Below are 21744 nucleotides of genomic sequence, written 5' to 3'. Positions count from 1 at the left end.
CTACAGGTGGTTTCACTGAAATTGAGTTAAAAGTAGAAATGAAATGAGCAAAATGTACCAAACTACTATTTAAGTAATAAAAAAATTAGAAAATGTCTGCTGACTCAGCATTCACACAGTAAACATATCCCATGAATTTCACAAACTGTTGAATTTCGTGGCCTGGTCAAATTCATTCCTGGCTACGTCACGTTTCCTGTCCTGAACATGTTTCAGCTGTGGAATTGGTTTAAAACAGCCTATATTTGGATGCAGCTGGGAGGAATGTGATCAGCGCAGGTGAGTGAGACTCTCTGTGATACCTGGTGTTTAATTAAACCTGCAGGTTAGTTAGTCGGACAGAAACCAGGATGTGATCAGCGCAGGTGAGTGTGACTCACCTGTTTAATTAAACCTGCAGGTTAGTTAGTCGGACAGAAACCGAGCTGCTTTCACGTCACTGCGATGAAACGGCGAGGCTTTCCTGGGACTGCAGGGTGTGGAAACTTTTCCACGTATTTGGAGCGAGGACAGGTTAGTCTGGTAGGTTCGGAGGAGGCGGTCACGTGACGCGCACACACACCTGTAGTTAAGGTCGCGCGCCTGTTTGTGTTCCTGTTTTCCGTCGCAGCTTTGTTGTCTGACAGCAGCTTCATCCTCAGGTGGGTCTGTCTCTTTCTCTCTGCTTTTACTGTAGAAACGGAACACGAGAGCCACAACTTTATGGCTAAAATGGATTTACACGGTTTATTAATTATTCATTGCATTTATTAGGATGTTTACCTATTTTTTTTTTAAACGTATTGTGTAGTCCGTCGACTGATTGGCTGGCGCGGAGTAAAATATGAAATGTAAATGTTTAAATCTTAGGTGGGGTTTCTTTAAGCATTTAGTTATTTTCAGCCGGTGTATTAAAGTGACTTCACTTGTTTGGGTGAAAACCTTTCTGTTAGTTAAAATGTGACAAACATCAGCTCATGGTGGATGAAATCCGAGCTGATGAAGAGGAGGAGAAGTCTTCCTCTGTAAACCTGAACTTTCTGTCATTCTCCACCTAAACCTGAGCTGACAGTTCGACAGAAGTCCTGCTGTCATCTGAGGAAGACCAGTAGCTCCCTGGCGATGAAGGTCAATATTTGAGCCTTTCTTCAGAGCTTCAGAAATCTAACCTTCTGTTGGCCTCCCTGGGAGCAGAGGCGTCACGCCCTGGGCTGTTTACACTGCACACACTTTTCTTCACTGCTGAAGGCCCATTATTTGACCCCACTGCTTACATTTATATTCTAATCCAACATAAATGACATGCTGAGTGTTCCTTGAAGGAATGCATGTCACCCGCTGCCTTTCAGCTCAGATTAAGATCTGTTTGTGTTAAATGATAAAGTTGTAACCTTGAAAACAACATTCTGTGCAGCCTGTGAGATCATGAGATGTCACACTAAGAGTGTGTTAAGAATGACTGTCAGCTACATCAGATATTAACCAAATATCTGTAAAAATGGTCCGTAGTCATTTTTGTTGCCTAATGTTGATTAGCTGCAGTGGCCATCTTGAATTGGATTAGCTCTAGAAGTCAGTTAGCTGCATCGGCTCCCTCCAACATTTCTGGTTGACGTTTAATTTTCCCTGTTTTCACAGATCATTAGTTGGATTTCTTTCATCAGCAGAGTTTCAGGATGCCGAGCCACAAACACAGCAGCCCCATGTACCCCGCCAGTGGAAGCAAATAGTAAGTTACCTCTTGTTTTATGTCCTTGGATCGCTGGCACACTGAGAAACACATTTATGTATTTTAAAATGCGTGCCACCTTGGATTGACTTGTTTGTTCTTTAGCAAACATTTCTCAGCAGGCAGATTTTAGGAGAATGTGTGGACCAGTGCTTCTCATCCCTGGTCCTGGAGGAACCCTCTCCTGCAGGTTTTACATGTTTCCCTGCCCTTCAGCAGGTCTTTAGGTTCTGCAGAAGCCTTTTAATCACTCAGGTGTGTCAAAGCAGGGAAATAACTAAAACCTATAGGATAGTGTTCCTCCAGGACCAGGGTTAGACTCCAGGTGCTTCAGTATTTAACAAAACAAAAAATATTATTGCGTCCAGTTTTTAGAACATTATTCTTTCTTTTATTTCTCCTTAGTAATAAGTTATATGTAACCTTTTAATCAGAGTAGGTGCTGAGGATGACTCTCAGCTTCCACTGCTTCAAACTTTCTGAGACCTTCATTAAAATCCATCCACACATAAGATAATTTGGATACTGACAGAGTTGACTCCAAATAGTTAAAGGCAAAGTTTTAAGAACACATCTCTCGCAATTAACCAGTGTACAACTTATAGATTGGGGATGATTCTCAGCTACTACCGCACCAAATTTGAGCTAATTTTCTATTAAATTGACTGAGTTATAGCCATTTTGTGTTTTCCAAAGTTACTTTGCTCATGTTAAATGGAGTTGATTTAAAAAAATGAATCCTTGTAGATGTATATCCAGTAATTGCTTTCTGAGAGTGTCATAAAGATCCATCCAGTGGCTCATGAGATATTTTGCTAACAAACAGACACAAGCAGAAACGATATGATCGTGACATGTAAGCATAAAGAGAGACTATTGTGAAGATGATTTTAGCTCGGGTTGTTTGTCTTACCAGGACTTAGTTATACTAATAAAATGCACATATCTGAAGTTATAAAGAGCAGAGGATTTCAGAAGATTCTGTGCAGAGGTCACAGGCTTGGTTCACTGCTGGAAGTAACACAGACAAGTGTGTGTGTGTGTGTATGGAAGAGAGGACACAGGAAATCTGACTGGTGCCTCCTAAATGAGGCAGAAAGCTTTCTGAGGACTGTTTCCACCTTAGCTGTGACGTATAAATGTGTTCGGTTTAAAGCAGTTGTCTGTTTATCTGCATGCGCTCATGGACGTTCTTCCAAAACTGATGAAAAGACAGAAACTGGTCGGGGAGGCTGCAGAAAGGCCTATAGCAGGACTGAAGGAGCTGCAGGAAGTTCTGGTTCTGTTCTACATGTCTGGACTCTGCAGTAGGGTAGCTATTTGTAGCATTACAAAGACAAAACATCCGGCCTGTGTGAAAAGGTGTTCTGGTCTGGCAAACGAAAAGTTGGATTTGTTGACAGCAATCCAAAAGGTCTGTTTGGTTCAGGAACAAAACTGGACCACCTAAAGAACCCCATACCCACAATGAAACATGGTGGGGGCAGCATCATGCTGTGGGGTTGGTTTTCTTCAGCTGGAAGTAGGGTTTAGTTAAGATAAATGCAATTATGCACGGTTCTGAATGCCTATTTATTTTGGCCTAAAACCTTCATGTTTCTGCTAGAAAGCTGAAGATGTCAATGTTCCCAAACATGCGTCCAAATCCACCAAACAGTGGCTCACCTGAAGAAAATGAAAACATTGGAATGTCCTAGCCAGAGTCCAGACCTGAATCTGAGTCCTGAAGAGGGCGATAATCAAGATATGACCTCAGAATGTGACAGATTCGGACAAAGGAAGGAAGAGTGGGTAAATATTAGCACATCAGTGTGTGGCTGTTGCTGGACTCAGTCCTGAGACTGAAGGCTGGAATTAAACCAGAAGTGCCTAAAGGATTAGTTTCAGGGTGGGCAGCCTGGGATCTTTTTCAAGAAAATGGATGGATGGATATTTTTTTTCTTACAACAAATTGTTTTTTCTGAGTTGTACAGGATGAATGTCACAGTAAAGGTGGAAAAATTTGGGTTTTATTATTTTACATCACATCAAAGTATGGGCTTGAGTGTACGGTGACGAAGCAGCCAGCGTCGTTACAGGTCTTTGTGAGAGCTCTCACTTCACACACTTTAAGGACTTTTACAAACGTTGGCATTCTCACATTTAGCTCAGACGGAACATCTCTGAAAGAAAACTGGGTTGTGTAATACATCAGAAATCAGGTGACGTCATTCAAAAGACTGAGCTAAACTTGGCACACAAGTAAGGAAAGTAGTGTTTGATTTTTTTTTTTTTTTTCTTTGATGAAACAATGCTTCTTGGCAGTAAATCTTATTTCATTGGACATTTTTGTTTTCCATTAAATGATCCACATTTGTTAGAATAATGAATTTGTGGGTTGAGCAGCAGAGTTGAGTATGTGTGTTGTGCTCATGAAAAACTTACCAAATCTTCTCTGCCAATGCCAAACAGGGATTATTCTGCTATTGACTCTTGTTTTTGTGTTTTCTGGATTGAATGATAGAAGTATAAAGATGGAAGACATATTAACAGTTGAATAATTTGTTCATTTAACAAACAGATGCCTCAGTAGCATGTGGAGGAACCATACACAGCCACAACATGCCTTCTCCTCATGCTGCTCACCAGTTTCGTCACACATTGCTGTGGAATGGCGGCCCATTCCTCGACCAGCATCTGTCAGTGCCTTCTTGAAGGATAGTTTAGTCCCAGACTGGAGATATGAGATTGCCATGGGCACAATCCACATACTCGACTCTGCTGCTCAACCCATAAATGCATTTTTCTAACAAATGTGATACAATTTAAGGGGAGAAACAGGCTTTCCATTGGTATGAGATTTATTGGTAAGAGTGTTGAAAACCAAACAGATTTCTTTACTGTTTGTGCTATGTTTATTTATTTCCTTTCAGCTGCCAGGTTAAATCAGGTATGCTGAAACAGAAAAATATCTAAAACATGCCGCACCAGAACTGAAAAACAAAGTATTCATCCATCTTCGTTTTCTTTATTTTTTGTCTTACAACATGGAATTTAAATGGATTTTTAATTTGATTAAATCAAAAATTCTACAAAAATGAAGTTAAATGGGGAAACCCCCTTTTTTCCCTCCATTTAATTTCATTAAACTGGAGTTTTTTGAAGATCTATTGCTTTTAATTAAACCAAAAATCCACTTTATTTCCAGGTTGTAAGGCAACAAAATAGATTAGATTTCCAAGAGATGAATACTTTTGCAAGAGGCTGTAAATGTCTTGTAGTTCACTCTGTGTAAAACAGAACCAACCATGATAGTGCATGGATTTAGTTACTATAGAAAGTCTGATTTTTACCCTCCTTTTCACTATAAATCTACATGAGTAGGACTTCCCAAATGTTTTTAGTGTTGACTTCATCATGTTGACAAAAGTTAAAGATCCCATTAAAAGCTCCTGATAGAGTAGCTTGTCTGTTACATCCCAGTTTTAATTTTCCAATGGTCAGAGAAATTCAGAGGATCACAATGAATGTTTTTATTTAGTTGACTTATCTAAGATGTTTTCTTGGACAACAGGAAAATACTAAAATATGAAAATGTCAAACTTTCTGTCTCATGTTGGGGTTAACAGTAGGTTGAACAAGATTATTATTGGTGTAAAACTGAACAGATGGTTTACAGTTTGGAGCGGTCCTACTGATTTGTGAGTGGCTGGATGTTTGCAGAGGTTAAACTGGTCTTCTTTCTTCCGTTGCAGCAAACATCGGCACAGCGAGGCCTTGTCCAACCCAGCCTTTTCCTACTACCAAAGGGACAAGATGCTTCACTTCTATCGCTGGACCTCACCCCCGGGGGTGATGAAGATAATGTGTATAATCATCATCATCATGTGCGTGGCCGTGTTTGCCTGCGTGGCCTCCACTCTGGCTTGGGACTATGACGCCAGCGTGATGGGAGGGTTAGGAGGTGGATTACTTCCAGGTTACGGAAGCTCATACGGCGGCTCTTATCCTGGCTCATACGGCGGCGGCTCTTACAGCAGCGGCTCCTATGGCGGCGCTTTTGGCAGCGGCTCTTATGGCAGCGGCCTTGGTGGTACCTATGGTAATGGTTACGGGGGAACACAAATTGATCAAATTAGTGGAAAAGGCTTCATCATCGCCATAGCTGCATTGACTTTCATAGCTGTGCTTGTCATCTTCATCTTGGTGATTTCAAGGCAGAATGCTGCCCGTTCACACAAGTTCTACCTGGCTGCCATCATCATCTGCGCCATCCTGGCGTTCCTGATGATCATCGCCACCATTGTGTATCTTGTGGCAGTGAACCCAATGGCCCAAAACTCAGGATCCCTAATGTACAACCAAGTGATTCAGCTGTGTGCGCAGTACCAGAACCAGCCCCAGGCCCAGGGCATCTTCATCAACCAGTACCTCTACCATTACTGTGTGGTAGAGCCCCAAGAGGTAGGATCATACGTTTATGTTGCTTTCCTCAGAGGTTGTAGTTTATAAACGCTGTGAGAAACGGTACTAACTCGCATAGACGATGAATGTGTGAATGAACTGTGAGTTGAATAAATGTTTTAATGTCAGTGCCAATTAATTTATATCACTTTACAAACAACAAAGACTGCACCAAAGGGTTGTACAGCAAAAACAGATCCTAAAATTTATTTTTAAAGCATGTTGGGTGTGTGGGGGGGGGCAGGAAGGCAGATGTACAGGTCAAATAAATCATTCTGGATTTAAAGGATTCAATGGAAAGGACAGATCTAATCATCTGACCAGGGAGGAGGACAGATGTACAATAAAGAGCTTCATAGACAAACAAAAGGATCTTGAAATCAGTTATAAGTCTGACAGGCTACTGATGAAGAGATGCTAAAACGGGTGTAATATGATGCGTTTTCCTGGTAGCTGTGAGAAGCCTAGCTGCAGCATTCTGGGCAGGTTGGAGGAAGGACAGAGGACTGGTTGAGGTCATTGTATGAGGAGTTACAGTATCGAAGCGGGAGGAAATGAGGACATGAATAACAATCTTGAGGGCTTTCAAATTAAGGAAGGAGCAGAAAAACAAACTACTCTTAATCACAAAAAGAATTTGCTGCTTTGAAAGGGTTTTTGGTATAAGGTTTGATGTTTGGGCAGGCTGCTGAGCTGATCAGAGAACTCTGATATCATCAGGAGAGCTGAGGAGGACCATTTCTGTTTCATCTTCAATTAGTTGAAGGAAGCTGTGTGCCATCTGATTCTTAATGTCCTCAAGGCATGTCCAATCTGGACTTATCTTTGGGACTAAGAGGGAGATAACAAGATAAAAAGCAATAAAAACAAAGTGGTAAAAATCATTCAAACACTATAAAAGTACAGATGATTAAAGACGTAGCATTCCTTGTAGGAATGTACATCACCTGCTGCCGTGGTTTTAAAGTAGAATGATCTTATGTTGCTTTGTATGGTCAATCCTTGAAAATACCTTTTATGGGGAACCTCTGACAGTATTGCAATATCTTGAGTTCTTTTATGATCTGTTAGCAATTAAAGTATGTGTTGTGAACGACTCTCAGCTACTACCGCACCAAATGCTAGCTCAATATCTGTAAATATGACTGATTTAGTGTCATATTTGTGTTGGCTAAGATGGATTAGCCTGTCTTCAGTTGGATTAGACATGGTAAGCTAATTAATGCTACTGCTAACATCTGCAACACTGAACAAAAGAAATGTTTATTTATTAATTTTTGTCAGTGGGACGATACTCGTTATTGGGATTTTTAATACTTGCTGAAAATGTTTTTATTTTTTTTATTTTAATGTCTCGGCTCGTCTTCTGCTGTCTGAGCTGTGGGACTGAGAAATGTGTAACGTGTGAACTGATCTTGCATATAAAACTCACAAGCTGCATGTTGCATGGCTTGGTTTTACAGCATACCACAAATTTAAAATCAGTTTTTCTGAGCAGAAACACTTTGTAGGTGCTAATTATTCATTTTAGTGTATTGAAGGTTCTTGTATAACTACAGTGGCAGTTTGTGGTTGCGTAAAAAGATGCAATCCAACAAAAAAGTGTTAATAAAGTTTACTGTTATGGAGACAATTAATGATAGTTATCTTTTCTTAGCCCAAACAAGCAAAATCATGTTGTCCATTGCCTCACATTAAGGTGTGAATTGTAACATATCTTCCTAATATTTATTTATGCAGCCATTATAAAGTACACTGCATTCAAGGAGTTTTGAAATGCAAAAGCACAAAACTATCTCCTATATGGACTGCTATATTGTGACCAACTTGACTCCAAAAGTTGATATTTGAAGATTTACAACCACTGATCTTTCTGAATATTCCATTAAATCCATCCAGTGGTTCATGAGATGTTTTGCAAAGAAACAGAGGACAATAGTTACTGGCAAAACGTTTCACACAGATCTCCTACAGTCAGTTAGTGCTGAGAGTTGTAGATCAGTCTCAGCTGCAAACACACTAAATTTTAGTTTAGTACCTGTAAAATTTATTGATTTTAGTCATTTTTGTATATGATAAGACGGCTTTGCAGTGGCAGCCATCTTGAATTGGGTTGACTCTAAAAGTTAATCATTTATAGTTGGTAACTCAATGAATACTTTCTAAAACCTTAAGGCATTCTACGGTCTGAGCAGATCTTATATGGAGAGGTCTGTTATTCCATAAAATGGGCACAGCTGAGTCCTGATTCAGTTTCATCCGGATTAGAATAGAACTGCAGGAATGTTGTCTATATTTTAGATTTTGGTTCTATATTTAAGGGTAAGTGAGTTGTTTTCCACATTTCTACTAGTTTCTTTAAAAACTCTGATGCAAGCAAACGTTCTGGACAGAGATGTTTCTCAAGCCTCAACTGCTCGGGTTAATTTTAAAACCTGAGATTTTCTGCAAAGGTTTTGGTTTAAAAAATAAAAAAAAAAGTCAGTTTTAAAACCTGAGTTTTTGGTTGATCTATGTAGACTGGAGATTCTCAGGAACAATGATTCAGTCAGTTTATTGGTGTGGTAGTAGCTGAGTCCATTCACAGCTCATTCTGAGCATAACACCTCTTCATTTTGCATGAGATGCATATAAAGGTTTTTTTGTTTGTTTTTACTCCATTTCTCAACATAAGATGATCTTAATCTAAAACTCTAGGATGAAAGGCAGCGGGTGATATGACTCCTTTAAATATTACTGCTACTATTAATGATATTAATTCATGCATTTCTTGCATCAAAGTCCAGCCCTTGAGCAAGTGTTAGTAATGACCCCTGTGTTAGATATGTGACATGTAATTAGATTTATTCTTAAAACTGTTTTTTACAGAGAATATCTCCTGTTTTAACTGTGAAGCGTGTGTCTGTGTGACGTGTTTAAGCAGTCGAACTCTGCAGCTGAGGAAAAGGAAACGGAACATGCTGAGTTTACTGTAACATGCAAATAAAAATGTTAGTGGTGAAAGATAACCAGAAGTTTGTTCTCATCAAGTCCAGGTGTTATAAATGCAGTTTTTGTTTGTAAACAAAGTTATCCCATCCATGTATCTGTCAGAAATGTTGTTTCTGGTTTCTGAAAGCTTGCCTGGTGTTGTCCCTGCAGGCCATCGCCATTGTCCTGGGTTTCCTGGTGTTTGTGGCCCTCATCATCCTACTGGTGTTTGCAGTCAAAACCCGTGGACTGCTCAGGCGCTGGGGCCCGGAACGGGTCCTCTGGGACGAAGTGAAGGTCATTGAATCTGGTTTACAGAACAGCGTTGGAGAGTGGGTGAGTCTGTGTTACAGTTATTAAGGTCCCCAGGTCCCTCTTGCATATGAGATCTTGATCTCAACGGGGTTTTAAATCTGGGTAAATGAATAAGCTGTTGTTGGTGTGTGTTTTAAAATGAGAAGGCATGATAACAACTGAAATATAAAATCCCTTCAGCTCAGTGAAGAACGTCAATATTGCATTTAGTTGGAATGGATTAGGTTTCTGATTACATCTTTAAAAATAACTAAACTTAAATTACACATTTTTATTCTAAATACTGTCTGTCTTAAAACTGCTGTTTTACACAACATTCTCATCACTGAGAGTAACCACAACTTGGGTTTGAACACATGGGATTTTATTTACACATGCAATAGTAATCATTTTACAAAGAAAGCAGCATTTCTGAAATACCAATTATTGCGTCTAAAATTACCTCAGATTGCTGACGAGCTTCAGATAAACTAAACTAGTTTCTTTTCTTGATTGTTAGAATTTAAGATTATTGCCACATAAAAGTAAGACTTGGTTTGCCATAAATCTACAAAATTCTAGTAACTATCACTTTATATTCATCAATTTTACTGTTACATATAATATAATATATTTATATCCTCATTGTATATTCTTAAAGATAGTAATGCACGGTGAGCTTTTCAATCCTCCTGGTAGCAGCAACATGTATATTTTTGATCAGTGATAACCTGAGGAAGTCCATGGGTCTTTTTGGACCAATCAGGAAAGACCAAGACACCCTCCCATGTATATTAGACCAATAAGTCTAATAAGACCATAAATAAGAGCTAAAAGCACTGCAGTCTCCCTCATGGCTTCATGGTTTGTGTAACATGAGCATGTGTGAATAATGAATGACCTGCATGCAGGTCTACGGTAACTTAGACAAAAGTTAAACTAACACTCTGCTCAATAGCTAGGATCCTATCAGCCATGACATCAGTCATAGAGCAGGGAGTGTAGTGGAAAGGACAGAAGTCCGTCTTCAGATCTCAGCTACATGTGGCTGGTTTTTGTTACTCTTTTAGGAATTATTTCTGGTATAATGACCTCCACTGTCAGGGCCATTAGTCTTTTTAGGGACTAAAGCCTGGTTCTAATATGCTGGAAGGTCCTTTTTGGGTTAGAGGTTAGGTTGAGGGCTAAGGTGTGTGTATTGAAGTTAGTTACTGGTTATGGTTAGGGTAAGAGTCAAAGTTAGGCTACAGAATGAGTGTAAGTCAAGTAGAAGTTATCTACTTATTTCTTTATCTATTAATTTTATTTGTTTCTAATGTTTACTTCTGCAGATTGATGTGAACGATCCTTTGCCCAGTGCTTGTTTGTGTGTATTGTACAGCACTTTGGTCGTCTTTGTTGTTGTTGTTTTTTCTGTGCTGTATAAAAAGTGGTGTGGTAATAGACTGTCCTAACAAGGAAAGAAATACCAACTTGTGTGTGGCAGGGCTGGATGGTTTCAGGTGCAGTTTCTGGGTGTGGTCTGTTTAGCCTCTTAGTTTCAGGACAAGTCTGTCAGTGTGTGTGTGTGTGTGTGTGTGTGTGTGTGTGTGTGTGTGTGTGTGCATGTTCAAGGTAAAGATGGTGGTCAGGGAGTTGGGAGGTTCAGAGCCACTGTTTAAAATCAGAATCTACATTTATAGCCACGACAGACTGGAAGTGAGTTAAATGACTCAGACTTTCTGAGACAACAGAGCTGGTGTCTGTTGTGTTCAGACAGGAAGGAGTAGAAAAACTGGTTGGTCCTGTCCACCCAGGATGTTTATCACATCACCGTGTTTTAGCAGAAACTCAGGCTGATGGTGAACTCAGCCTGAACATATGAAGGATGGGTCTTATTACATAACAAGTCAGAAAGGAAACTAAAGTCACATTCTCAGATGTTAAAGATGTCCCAACAGGGAGTGAAAAACTAAGTACAAACATTTACAGAAAATATTGACATTGTTCTCTGTCCAAAAACAAAACAAAGACAGATTTATAGACGTATAACCAAAAGTGTCACCTCAGAGGGAAGAAATCAACTCAATTTTGGTTTTGGCTGCTGATCTCTGTCAGTGTATTAAAAGGATTTCCAGAGTGATAATGTAACATAACAACTATTGTTTGCTTTAGGAATTGAATACGTTTTTAACCCTACATGTGACAGATGATAAATGGTCTACAGTTAAACAGCATCCTGTTAAACTAACTTCATGGAGAGTTTTGCATCTTAAGCTGCAGGAACTGAGTTATTTAGAGTTTAAAGTTTTCTGTAGAAAAGGTTTGAAAATCATTTAGCAGATTTTAGGAATTTATTTCTACAATGATAGATGTTTTATTTAAAACAAGAGAAACTTTCCAGACATTTTCAGGTCATTTTGAAGACTTCAGAACTGAACCCTGTGGTCTGTTTCACAGTTTCTGTTTCCTCTCTCAAGGTGAGCAAGGTGTCCGGTCAGCCAGAGCCAATGCTGAACGACTACAATGATCAAGTCGGAGGTTCTAGAGAATATCTGGACCAGCCGAACAACAACAAACCTCTGTACCTGCCAGGGTAAGCTAGTCCTCAGCAGCCACTCAGGGCCTCTGTGCTCTTTATTTCTCTGCAGATTCATCTGATCACAGTCTCGAGTCCCCTGCTTCTTGACTCTCTGATGCTGTGATTAGTGTTCCTTCAACCCTACAGATTAATTAGTGTTTTGTGGTTAGTATATAAAAATAATACAGATACTAGAAGCACTCTGAGAGAGCAAATGTCCGCCGAGGCCATAGAGTCACTGTCCGCTTAGAATCCTTTGAAAACTTTCCTGAATCTGGATCGTGAGATGGATCACCACCAAAATCTAAGCACTTGTTCCTTGTAGTGTTTTTGACATTTCCTGAAAATTTCACGAAATTCCATTCATAGCTTGTTTCCGGACAGACAAACCAACAAACTCTACTGAAACCATAACCTCCTGGACGGAGGTAATAAAACACCACTTGTCCAGATGCAGGTAGGGAAGTGAAATTAAAAATTCTTTACGAACTCGTAAATCAGAGCACTATTTAAAGGATAAACTGTTCGTCACTGAACATCAGTTTTTGTTTGTTATGATCTTAAGAAGGGTTTAAACCCCAAGGACCCTCCCTCTCCTGCTGCCCAGCTTGCATGGCACCTGACCGTCACGGCCCTTCATCCTGCCGAGCCCCAGGAGGCAAGGCTCAACACCAGGTGCATGGCTTCTGTTCAAACTGCTCTGCAGACTTGGCCTACCTGGCAGAGAAACGGCCCAACTCTGTTTTCTTCTGTGTAGTTGCCCCAGTGAATCAGGGTATTGGAGCTCCATTGATGGTGGCTTTGTATCACACACGTGTGCTTTTAGCTCAAAGTTATTGACACACTGAGGTTAAATAACTCAGTTTCCCCTCTCAGGGTAAGTTAACTCAGAGTTTATGGATAAAGTCAGAGTTTGTTTAAGATCTTTTCTAGAATACCCCATGTCTTTATGGTCAACCATAACATTATGACCTCGTCCCTCATTCCTGTGGACATCCCCGCCCTCCAAACAGCCTTTCTACAAAACAAGCCCTGACTTCTCAGTGTCGTGTTGAGAGGTGAAAGGTCCAGGTACTAAACTGAACTGGAAGGCCATACAGCCCACTGTCCACACATCTGTTGGTTCTGTTGGAAGGGATATAAAGTGATACAGCTTCAATCAAACCTCTAAATCCTCGTCTGTCTTTGCAGATCCTCAGATATCAGCAGCTATGTGGATGGTGTGAACCCACGGCTGAAGGACTATGATCCTGGTGTGGAGTCTGGAGATGATCTGGATGACGAGGACTTCAGTGTGTGAGTGGAGGTTTAAAATCTGATACCGTATTTTCCGGACTATAAGGCACTCTTAAAAGCCTTCAATTTTCTCAAAAAACATCAGTGCTCCTTATAATCCGGAGCACCTTATATCTGTAAGAAGTTGTAATGTTTTAGTAGGACTTTGGTAAACTACAAAGCTGCACCTCTTGCAGCATTAAGGCTCAGTTATAGTCACACAGGGCTCTGTGCACGGACCTGAGCGAGCGGTGGAGGCATTTATACTTGATGCTTACGTCGCTGCAGTATTCTTCTGTGAGCTTTGAACCGTTTGATTATCTCTGTGATCTCTCATAGAGGGATCATAGAGATGCTGATACAGGAGAACCAGCTCTGCTAGAGCACCGAAATCCTCCATTTTGAATGGAGCGTCGTCCGCGCAAAGTTACAAAAATTGGGAGGTGCAGGATGATGCGCCTTATAGTCCGGTGCACCTTTATATATGACAAAAGCTTGAAAATGGACCATTTGTTGACAGCGTGTCTTATAATCCAGTGTGCCCTATAGTGTGATCAAATTATTCATTATATGTATTTTACAAATACTTTAGTCTTTAAATACTGATTGTATTAAATGGCTGTCTTTCCTGGGACTGATGTGGATTTCTTCACCAACATGTTTTCTGTATAACTGACTTCCTGGGTGGACATCCAGGCTCTTGTAGCAGCTCTTCTCCGCAGCGCTGTCTGTCCACTTTCTGTTCATTTGATCAACTACAGGCAAAAAAAAAAAGTTTAAGTTGACGTCTATGTTTTAAACTAATGTCTGAATGTTACAGAGCATTTACTTTACTTTCATAGACTGACTAGAACTGTATATTTTTATTATAGACTGCAATTATCTCCAGTGTGATAAAAGTAAATTTGATCTCATGTTTTAAAGAAGCTGAAGTTTTAATCCTGAATAAACAGAACAACTCTGACACCTGTCAACAGGAACTGGTCACTGCAGCCTCAAATAGCTAAAGTAAACTTCAGCTATTTAAGTTTTATATCATCAGAAAACTGCTGCTGCAATGACTCTGTGCCTTAAAAATATTTGTGATCAAAGTATAAACTACTGATCCTCATTGACTCCAGAAGTTAATCAGCTGTAGATGTTCATCCAGTGATTACATTACATCAGCGTTTCATAGACATCAATCCAGTGGATCATGAAATATTTTGCTAACATACAACAGTTAAAGCCAAGGTTGTAAGTAAAGATGGCGCACAATGCTTTGTGCTTGACGTGTTGGGGAGAATGCTCAGCTGCTACCCCCTAAATGTTAGCTCAATATCTGTAAAACTGACTGAGTCATAGGCATTTTTGGGTTTGTTAAAATTGTTAAAAAGACATCTTGAATTGTGTTGACTTCAAAAGTAGATGTCAACCCTATGAGTACCTTCTGAAAGTGTCATTAAATTTGTTTTGTGATTTCTGAGATGCTCACGGTACAAACAGATATACCCAGACACTCCTTTAATGAGATTGTCCTCCTATGCAGCTTGTTTCCTTCAATTGTGGATGAACACGAGCGTCTGAGCTACAAACGAGAGTTTGACCGGGACCACGTGGAGTACAAGAACCTGCAGGCTGAGCTGGACGACATAAACCAGGACCTGGCTGATGTGGAAGGAGATCTGGACAGGCTGTCTGAGGGCAGCCCCCAGTTCCTGGTGAGGACCACGTGTCACTTTAACTTTAATCTGGGATTGAAGCTTCTTAGAAATAAGATTTAGGGTTAGATAATAATGTCTAAACACAAAATGAATGTTGCAGATTTTCCTGTAGCCTTGGTGTCCATTAGAAACATCTTTCATTTTTCAAAAGGATCAATAAATCAGATGTTTATGGTTTATCTATAATTCTCATCTTTTAATGCAACAGTAAATTAAAACCATTGACCATGATTCTGAAATGGCTGTTTTAACTCAGTGTTTCTTGTGATTTGTCACTAACGATGACTCTCTTCCTGAATGCAGGACGCCTTGAACGAATACACAAAACTGAAGAATCTCAAGAAGGTAAGGCATCTCCAGATAAAGCAAAATTAGCTAATATTAAACTGCTACATTTTTGTGTGACCCGTTTATATATTTTGTTGCTGTTTTAATAACGGATCAACATTTATGTTAGGATGTGAATGTATGTGTAAGCCTTGTTGTTCGACTTGGATCCAGCTGGTTGACTTCCCAACACACACTCAGGTTCTCTGTATTTATTCTAACAAAAGAGGATCGAGTTGGTAGTTAACATCAATCCTACAGCTTCTGCCCCTTCACATTAAATAACCCTAAACAAACTACAGAGCAAAAGCTCCCAGTGAACACTTGAGTTGTAAAATGAAACGCAACTAAAATACACAATATTAATTATGATAATAGTTACAAACATATACAAAACATAGCAAAATGACACAAGAAACCCTGTACATAATAACATTTGTCTAAAATTTAGGTTAAAGTATAATAATTGTAAAGAAAACACAGAGCTGATCCTAATACAGACCATAGTTACAAACAGCAACAGAAAAAGGGGAGGAGCTGTCAGTTACCGGTTGCTACGGTAACCACCAACTGTCAAGAGCAGCAGAACAGAATTATACAGCAATAAATGTCAAGAGAAATAACTTTTTGACTAAAGGAAATTAATTTGACAAATAAATAAACCAATTTTGACAAACTTGACATTTCTAATACTGCTGAAATAAACTCTGTTACAGATGCTGCTGAATGTGTCAGTCAAAGGTTTACCCACCTCCCAGCAGACTGATGCATTCAGCAGCAAACATCGGAGCAAAAACACAAGTGTTGTTTCTATTTGTGTTCAGTATACAGTCTATGGTTCCATTCCAAAGTGTAAGCGTTATGTGCCTGTTCCTGACACGATTACTACAGGACTTTGGGACATTTCCTGAATTTCTGTGGATGAAAACATTTCTAAAACCCATGCCATGTTTACAGGAAGGTTTTTAAAAATTACAAATAAAAAGATTGTTTTAGAAAACAATTTTTTCCTTTTGTGGACAAGGCAAAGACGTCCTTGAAGGTTGTCCCAGTCTGGTCCTCCTATGTCCTATATAGAGTAGAACTATATGTAGCAGGAAGTGCTGCAAACTGCTCATGTGAATAAGAAACCATGTTAATGGACTTTACAGAACCTAACCAAAGTTAAACCATTTACAGACATGTTAGTGTTTTCTGTGGCTTCATCTCTCAAGCTGTCTGTGATTAAAAACGGGAATTAAAAAGTGATTTCTGAAAATCTATATTTATTTCCCACAGTCTTCAGATTACCAGGTGAAGAAGAAGAGGTGTAAATATCTCAGATCCAAGCTTTCTCACATCAAGAAGATGATCAGTGAATACGACCGCCGCCTGTAAACCTCTGACCCTGTTGTTTCGGGGAAATGACCAATCTTTTATTGTCTGTCTTTGTGTTTTTATTTTTTAATGAAGTCAGAAACCTAATTTTTGTTTCACCTACAAAAGACTTTGTGAATAGAAGTGTTTTTTTTTTCTTTTTGTATTTCCTAGAGCCATTAACCAGTTCTTAAACCTATAAGCTCCATGAGTAATCATTTTAAAGGACACTTTATTGAATTAAATTTAGTTTTTAATCTGAATGTAAAAAAAATGATTTTTTCAGTGATTAATTTGAATTTTTGCTTTTTATAGCATTTTAACCAAGTTTGTTTTTTTTCTTTAAACAGTTATAAGATTTTATTCTTGGTTTGTTTTTCAGCCTTGTCCGATCTTTTGTAAATAATTGTTTTTTTTAGTCTTGAAAAGGGGCTGCAGAAATTATATGGGGGGCTTTTCCAGTGTTTTCTTTGGAAAGATGTTATTGATGGACAATTAAGACTTCTGTCAGGAAAATCTTGAGTCAAACTGAGCTTTGTGCTTTTTAAAAATGTCTTTGCTGTGATAAATTTAATTTTGATATCATTTTAAAGCAACTAAACAATCTTGCCTTTTTGCTTGAATTTTTTTTTCATTTTAATTTATCACTGGAGATGTTTCAGTTGTTCTCAACTGATGTAACTTTGTGATTAATATGTGTACCTGTTTATATCAGGAACTCTAATAAACTCAGAAATAAACTCTCTGGCTGAGAGACAATCATTTTCATAACTTTTTCTGGGAGCTTTTAGTCTTTTCTTTTGAACGTTTCCTTCTGGAAGAAATGTTTGTTTAGTGAATGTGGGGGAAAATGTTTTCAGGTTTAAGAATTTGTTTAAATTCTGCATTGGTGTAAATGATGCAGCTGGCAGTACCTCTGCCTTTCTGCAGGGGGCGCCTGTGAGCCCGCCTCATTATTAGACTGAAACATTAGATAAAAATATATAGAATCTTCCATTTTAGCAGTCAGAGCAAAACTGATGATGCGGTGCAAGTTATTTTATATTTCTTTTAAGTTTTAAATTTTCTTAAAATTGGACTTGAGTCAAAACATGAAGTGAATCTCCATCTGGGTTTTGAACCCCCAACTTCCCAGGAAGGTCATTCTGACCAGCAGAGCTCTCAAACCTTAAGAGGAAAAGTTTGATTAATCATTTTTATATAATTGCATCAAACTTAACATTTTGAAAAATTACTTTTAAGCTGCCATTTTTTTTAAAGTGTTTATTTTTTTTTCCCCCCACACCCATTAAAAAACACACACATTATGAACACGCATTGTTAAATTACTGTATTGGAACAAACGTATCCAAATTAAAACTGATTTACAACAATCCCACTTAATTTTATAGTGGCATTAAGGCACTTCATGTCAAAGTATATAACTGAGGACTGTGCTTAACTTTACAAATATATTTTCCTAACTAAAAAACTGGCAAAGAATATTCTTCAAGTCATTTTTTACTTTGCTTAACTTTGTTCTTTCTCCTAAAATACCCAGTCTTCTGTCTGGTAAGTGGTTTGGTCGAGATATCTGTCCTCGAGTTATCTGTAGGACAGTACATTCACAGATGTGCAGCATGAAGCAACCCCTCTTTCTCTTACCCTTTGATTCTTCCATTTTTTCCACCAACTGTTTTGTCTAAAAGGTCATTCTGCTCAGGCTGAGTTCCTGGTGTCACCCTGGATGAAGTTGTTTACTGACAATTCCACTTCAGGAATGATTAATCTACACAGTCCTTCATTCTCCCTTACACTTCTTTTTGAAATCGAAGAAAACACGATTTATGCAGAGAGGAAATCTGTCTTTTAATTGTGAAATCTTTTGGAATGTGTTGGAAAATATGTGGTCACTTGTTAAAACTCTGACTAGTTTCTTATAAATTTTTTTTTCACAGAATTACTCTTGGTCATTCCAGAAGATGTCCCATGATCATGGTAATCCAATCTTGAATGGGTAATCAATCAATCATCAGCATAACAGTGACTGAAATGTTTAATCTGCACATATATTGTACAGCATGTCGCTGATATTAATGTGCTCTAACAGAATCTTTGAACAGGAACTATGAGCTCCGTTTGTGCAGACACTCAGCTCCTGACCTTGTTGGGATCTGGCTGGCTGATGATAATTTAATGTCTAGTAACTTTTGATAAAATCAGAAGGACCTTGGCTCTTGGTCCAGTCTTTGTCTTCCACCCTTGCCCTGGTCCCTCTCCTTTTTGTCTTCCTTTGTCACATTTTTGTCTTACCTAAATTAAAAGCGTACAGTTTTGTCAAGTCCAGCAGTAGAAAATCAAGTAAAGCTTTGTGACTTTAAGTGAAAAGTCCAGCTAAAGAATCACTTATAGATGCCACATCACCCTCCAACTCCTGTCATCAGCTGAACGTTCCTCAAAGCCATCACCACAGCCTCAGGTGACCTTGGACAAACATGGACCCACTGTCCATCAGAGGACTTTGGGCCTCAACCTGCCTCCTCTCTGAGGTTCTGCTGAGGTCCGATCAGGCAGACAGAGGAACAGCTGTCCACACAGCCTCCATCTGGTAAGGTGTCCTCAAGTCTTTTCTCCTGGTGAAGAAAAGCAATGTTTGGGTCTGGTTGTGACATTTTAAGATGATGCAAATTGATTAAAAAAATGCTCACTTCTAATCTGATCCTTCCTTAGACCAATCTGACAAGTTGACAGGAATATTATCATTCTTCTGACCTGTATTCCAAAGTGAAATATTTATCAAATAGACTAAAATGTCCAAATTCTTGCAGTGTAAAACCTAAAACTAAGATCCTATTCTCAAACATCCTGTTCAAAAGATTCTCATATTTTAGAACATATATAATCAAAGTCTTCCTTTAGATCATGAAAATTAATTATTGCCTCCAGAGTATTATATTTATTAAATCAATGTTAAGTGAATATAAATGTTTTAATTAGATTCAGATAATTCAGATTAAATACTTGATGCTAAAACTCAGAATATTTGTTGACTCAATTTTACTTTGTGTTGAGTTACTGTTCTTTGATTTAGTTTTTTAGGATTTGGTTCAATTTTAATCTTGGAATAAAATCTGAAAAAGGCAAATTTGGTTTCTTAATTATAATAGGTATAATGTAAGATTCAGCCTCCAGCTGTTGAGATCTGATAAGTGAATGACTAAAAGGTAATCAAAATGATATTGATTTCCCATAAGATACAGTTCAATCTGATATTGATCTATTAATTGGATTTGGTGCTCCTCTAATGAGAGCTTAAACAGTAGGAAAGTAAGTACACCCTCCACACTCTTGAGCTGATTGACTAAGTGCAGCATGCTCAGCTTCTGCTGTTCAGAGTGCAACTGGTGCCTATCTGCTATGGATACATTTCCAGTCTCCTGATGCATGCTCAGTAATTTAACAAGGTTGTCAAGTCCTCTGGAAGGGCTCTTCTTTGTTGAAACGTTTTGTCTTTTATATAAAATAATTGGTTCAGGTATGTTGATGATACCTGGGTTACTTTAAACCTCAGGAAGTCCAACATTTCACCTGTCACGTCACATCAACTCTGTCAATAAATACATAAAGTTCACACAAGAAGATGTAAAAGATGGCAGATTGGCTTTCTTGGACTGTGAGGTCTCAGTGTCAGATGGAGGACAACTGATGTTTACCACAAACCACCCACACAGACCAGGACTTGCAGTTTGACTCCCATCACCCTCTGGAGAACAAATTAGGAGTGATCAGGACTCTGTACCACAGAGCAGACAGCATTCCCACTAACTCAGGAGGCAGGGAGAAGGAGAAATCCCACACAAGACTGGCCCTAGAGCAATGTGGATATCCTAACTGGGCCTTCCTGAAAGCAGACAAGAAACCCAAACAGGACTCCAGCCTGCGACCGGGTGAAAATGAGGACCCCAAACTTAGACCAGTGGTCATTCTATATGTTGTGGGAGTTTCAGAGAAACTGAGACGTATTTTCTAAACATGACGTTCTAGTGGCTTTCAAACCCCAAAGTACGCTACAACAAAGACTGGTTCATCCCAAAGATCCTGTTCCCTGGCATAAACAGAGCAACATTGTGTATTCTGTTAAGTGCCAGGAGGACTGATCAGTTGTACATCAGGGAAACAAAGCAGCCACTATCCAAAAGGATGGCCCAGCATAGAAGAGAAACATCATCAGGCCAGGACTCTGCGGTTCACTCCTATCTGCTGGCCAGCAGTCACTATCCTTGATAGAGAGGAACGTTGGTTTGAGAGAGGAGTAAAGGAACCCATATTTGTGAAGAGAACCTGTCCATCATTGGACAGGAGTGGAGGCCTCCGTGTCCAACTGTCCCTCTCCTACAATGCTGTTGTTGTGAGTATCACTCAGCCCTCTGTGAATAGCAAATGGCCATCAGGGCCCTAACAATCAGTCTTTAGGCTGATGGTCCTCCTTCTGCTTGAACAACTAGTTTTGGGCATCATAACCAACTGGCTGATTCACTGTGAAGGTGCTGCTTGTAAGGCTGAGTTTGCTTGCAGCTCCCCAGACTGAAGAAGTCTTTTTTTTTTAAAAAGACAAAACGTATCATGTAAGAAGAACCAGTCCAGAGGACCTGGATTATTCAGCAGGCATCAGGAAAACTCTAAGTTAGATAACTTTAAATTTAACTTTTTTAAAAAGATCAAAGTTTTGTCATAATAATTTTTCCCTCCACAAAACTCTTTTTAAGGTCGTCAGTCCATTATCATTAAAGCACCCTCATTACTATCATGTTAAAATGTTTCATCAAGTATTTCGCTGAGCAGCTTTGAAATAAAACATGCAAAATGTAAACCAAAACCTGTATACTGATCTGGTGTCAGCCCCAGAGTCCTGAAGGCCTGTGCAGAGCAGCTCTGTGGGATTCTGCAACACCTCTTCAACCTTAGCTTCGAGAAAAGGTACCACTGTTGTGGAAGACATCCTGTCTGGTTCCAGTACCAAAGAAAACTCACCCCTCAGTCATCAACGACTACAGACCTGTTGCCCTGACATCCCACATCATGAAGGTCCTGGAGAGACTGTTGTTGGCCCACCTGAGTAAGCAAACCAG

The 21744-nt window shown here is 39.2% G+C and overlaps 1 protein-coding gene across 1 annotated transcript; it reads left to right on the top strand.

Annotated features, from left to right (window-relative positions):
- Positions 1–501: 501 nt before the first annotated feature.
- oclnb (occludin b) lies at positions 502–17395 on the top strand. The gene is made up of 9 exons (XM_017440743.3): positions 502–641; positions 1618–1708; positions 5443–6151; positions 9293–9457; positions 11875–11990; positions 13167–13271; positions 14779–14950; positions 15257–15298; positions 16559–17395. Exons 2-9 carry the CDS (start codon positions 1656–1658, stop codon positions 16655–16657), a joined length of 1461 nt encoding a protein of 486 aa, XP_017296232.1. The 5' UTR covers positions 502–641; positions 1618–1655; the 3' UTR covers positions 16658–17395.
- The last annotated feature ends 4349 nt before the right edge of the window (positions 17396–21744 follow it).

This window comes from Kryptolebias marmoratus, linkage group LG1 (assembly GCF_001649575.2).
Source record: "Kryptolebias marmoratus isolate JLee-2015 linkage group LG1, ASM164957v2, whole genome shotgun sequence".
NCBI classification, from domain to species: domain Eukaryota; kingdom Metazoa; phylum Chordata; class Actinopteri; order Cyprinodontiformes; family Rivulidae; genus Kryptolebias; species Kryptolebias marmoratus.
Note: the sequence above shows the minus strand (reverse complement) of the source record. Positions and strands in the feature narration are given on the sequence as shown.

What these genes read in the sequence shown, in the direction of transcription:
- oclnb (XM_017440743.3), top strand. Translation starts at nt 1,656, where the DNA reads ATGCCGAGCCACAAACACAGCAGCCCCATGTACCCCGCCAGTGGAAGC. An exon ending in CCCGCCAGTGGAAGCAAATA is followed by an intron (nt 1,709 to 5,442) that starts GTAAGTTACCTC and finishes CTTCCGTTGCAG; the next exon opens with CAAACATCGGCACAGCGAGG. An exon ending in AGGGCAGCCCCCAGTTCCTG is followed by an intron (nt 14,951 to 15,256) that starts GTGAGGACCACG and finishes TCCTGAATGCAG; the next exon opens with GACGCCTTGAACGAATACAC.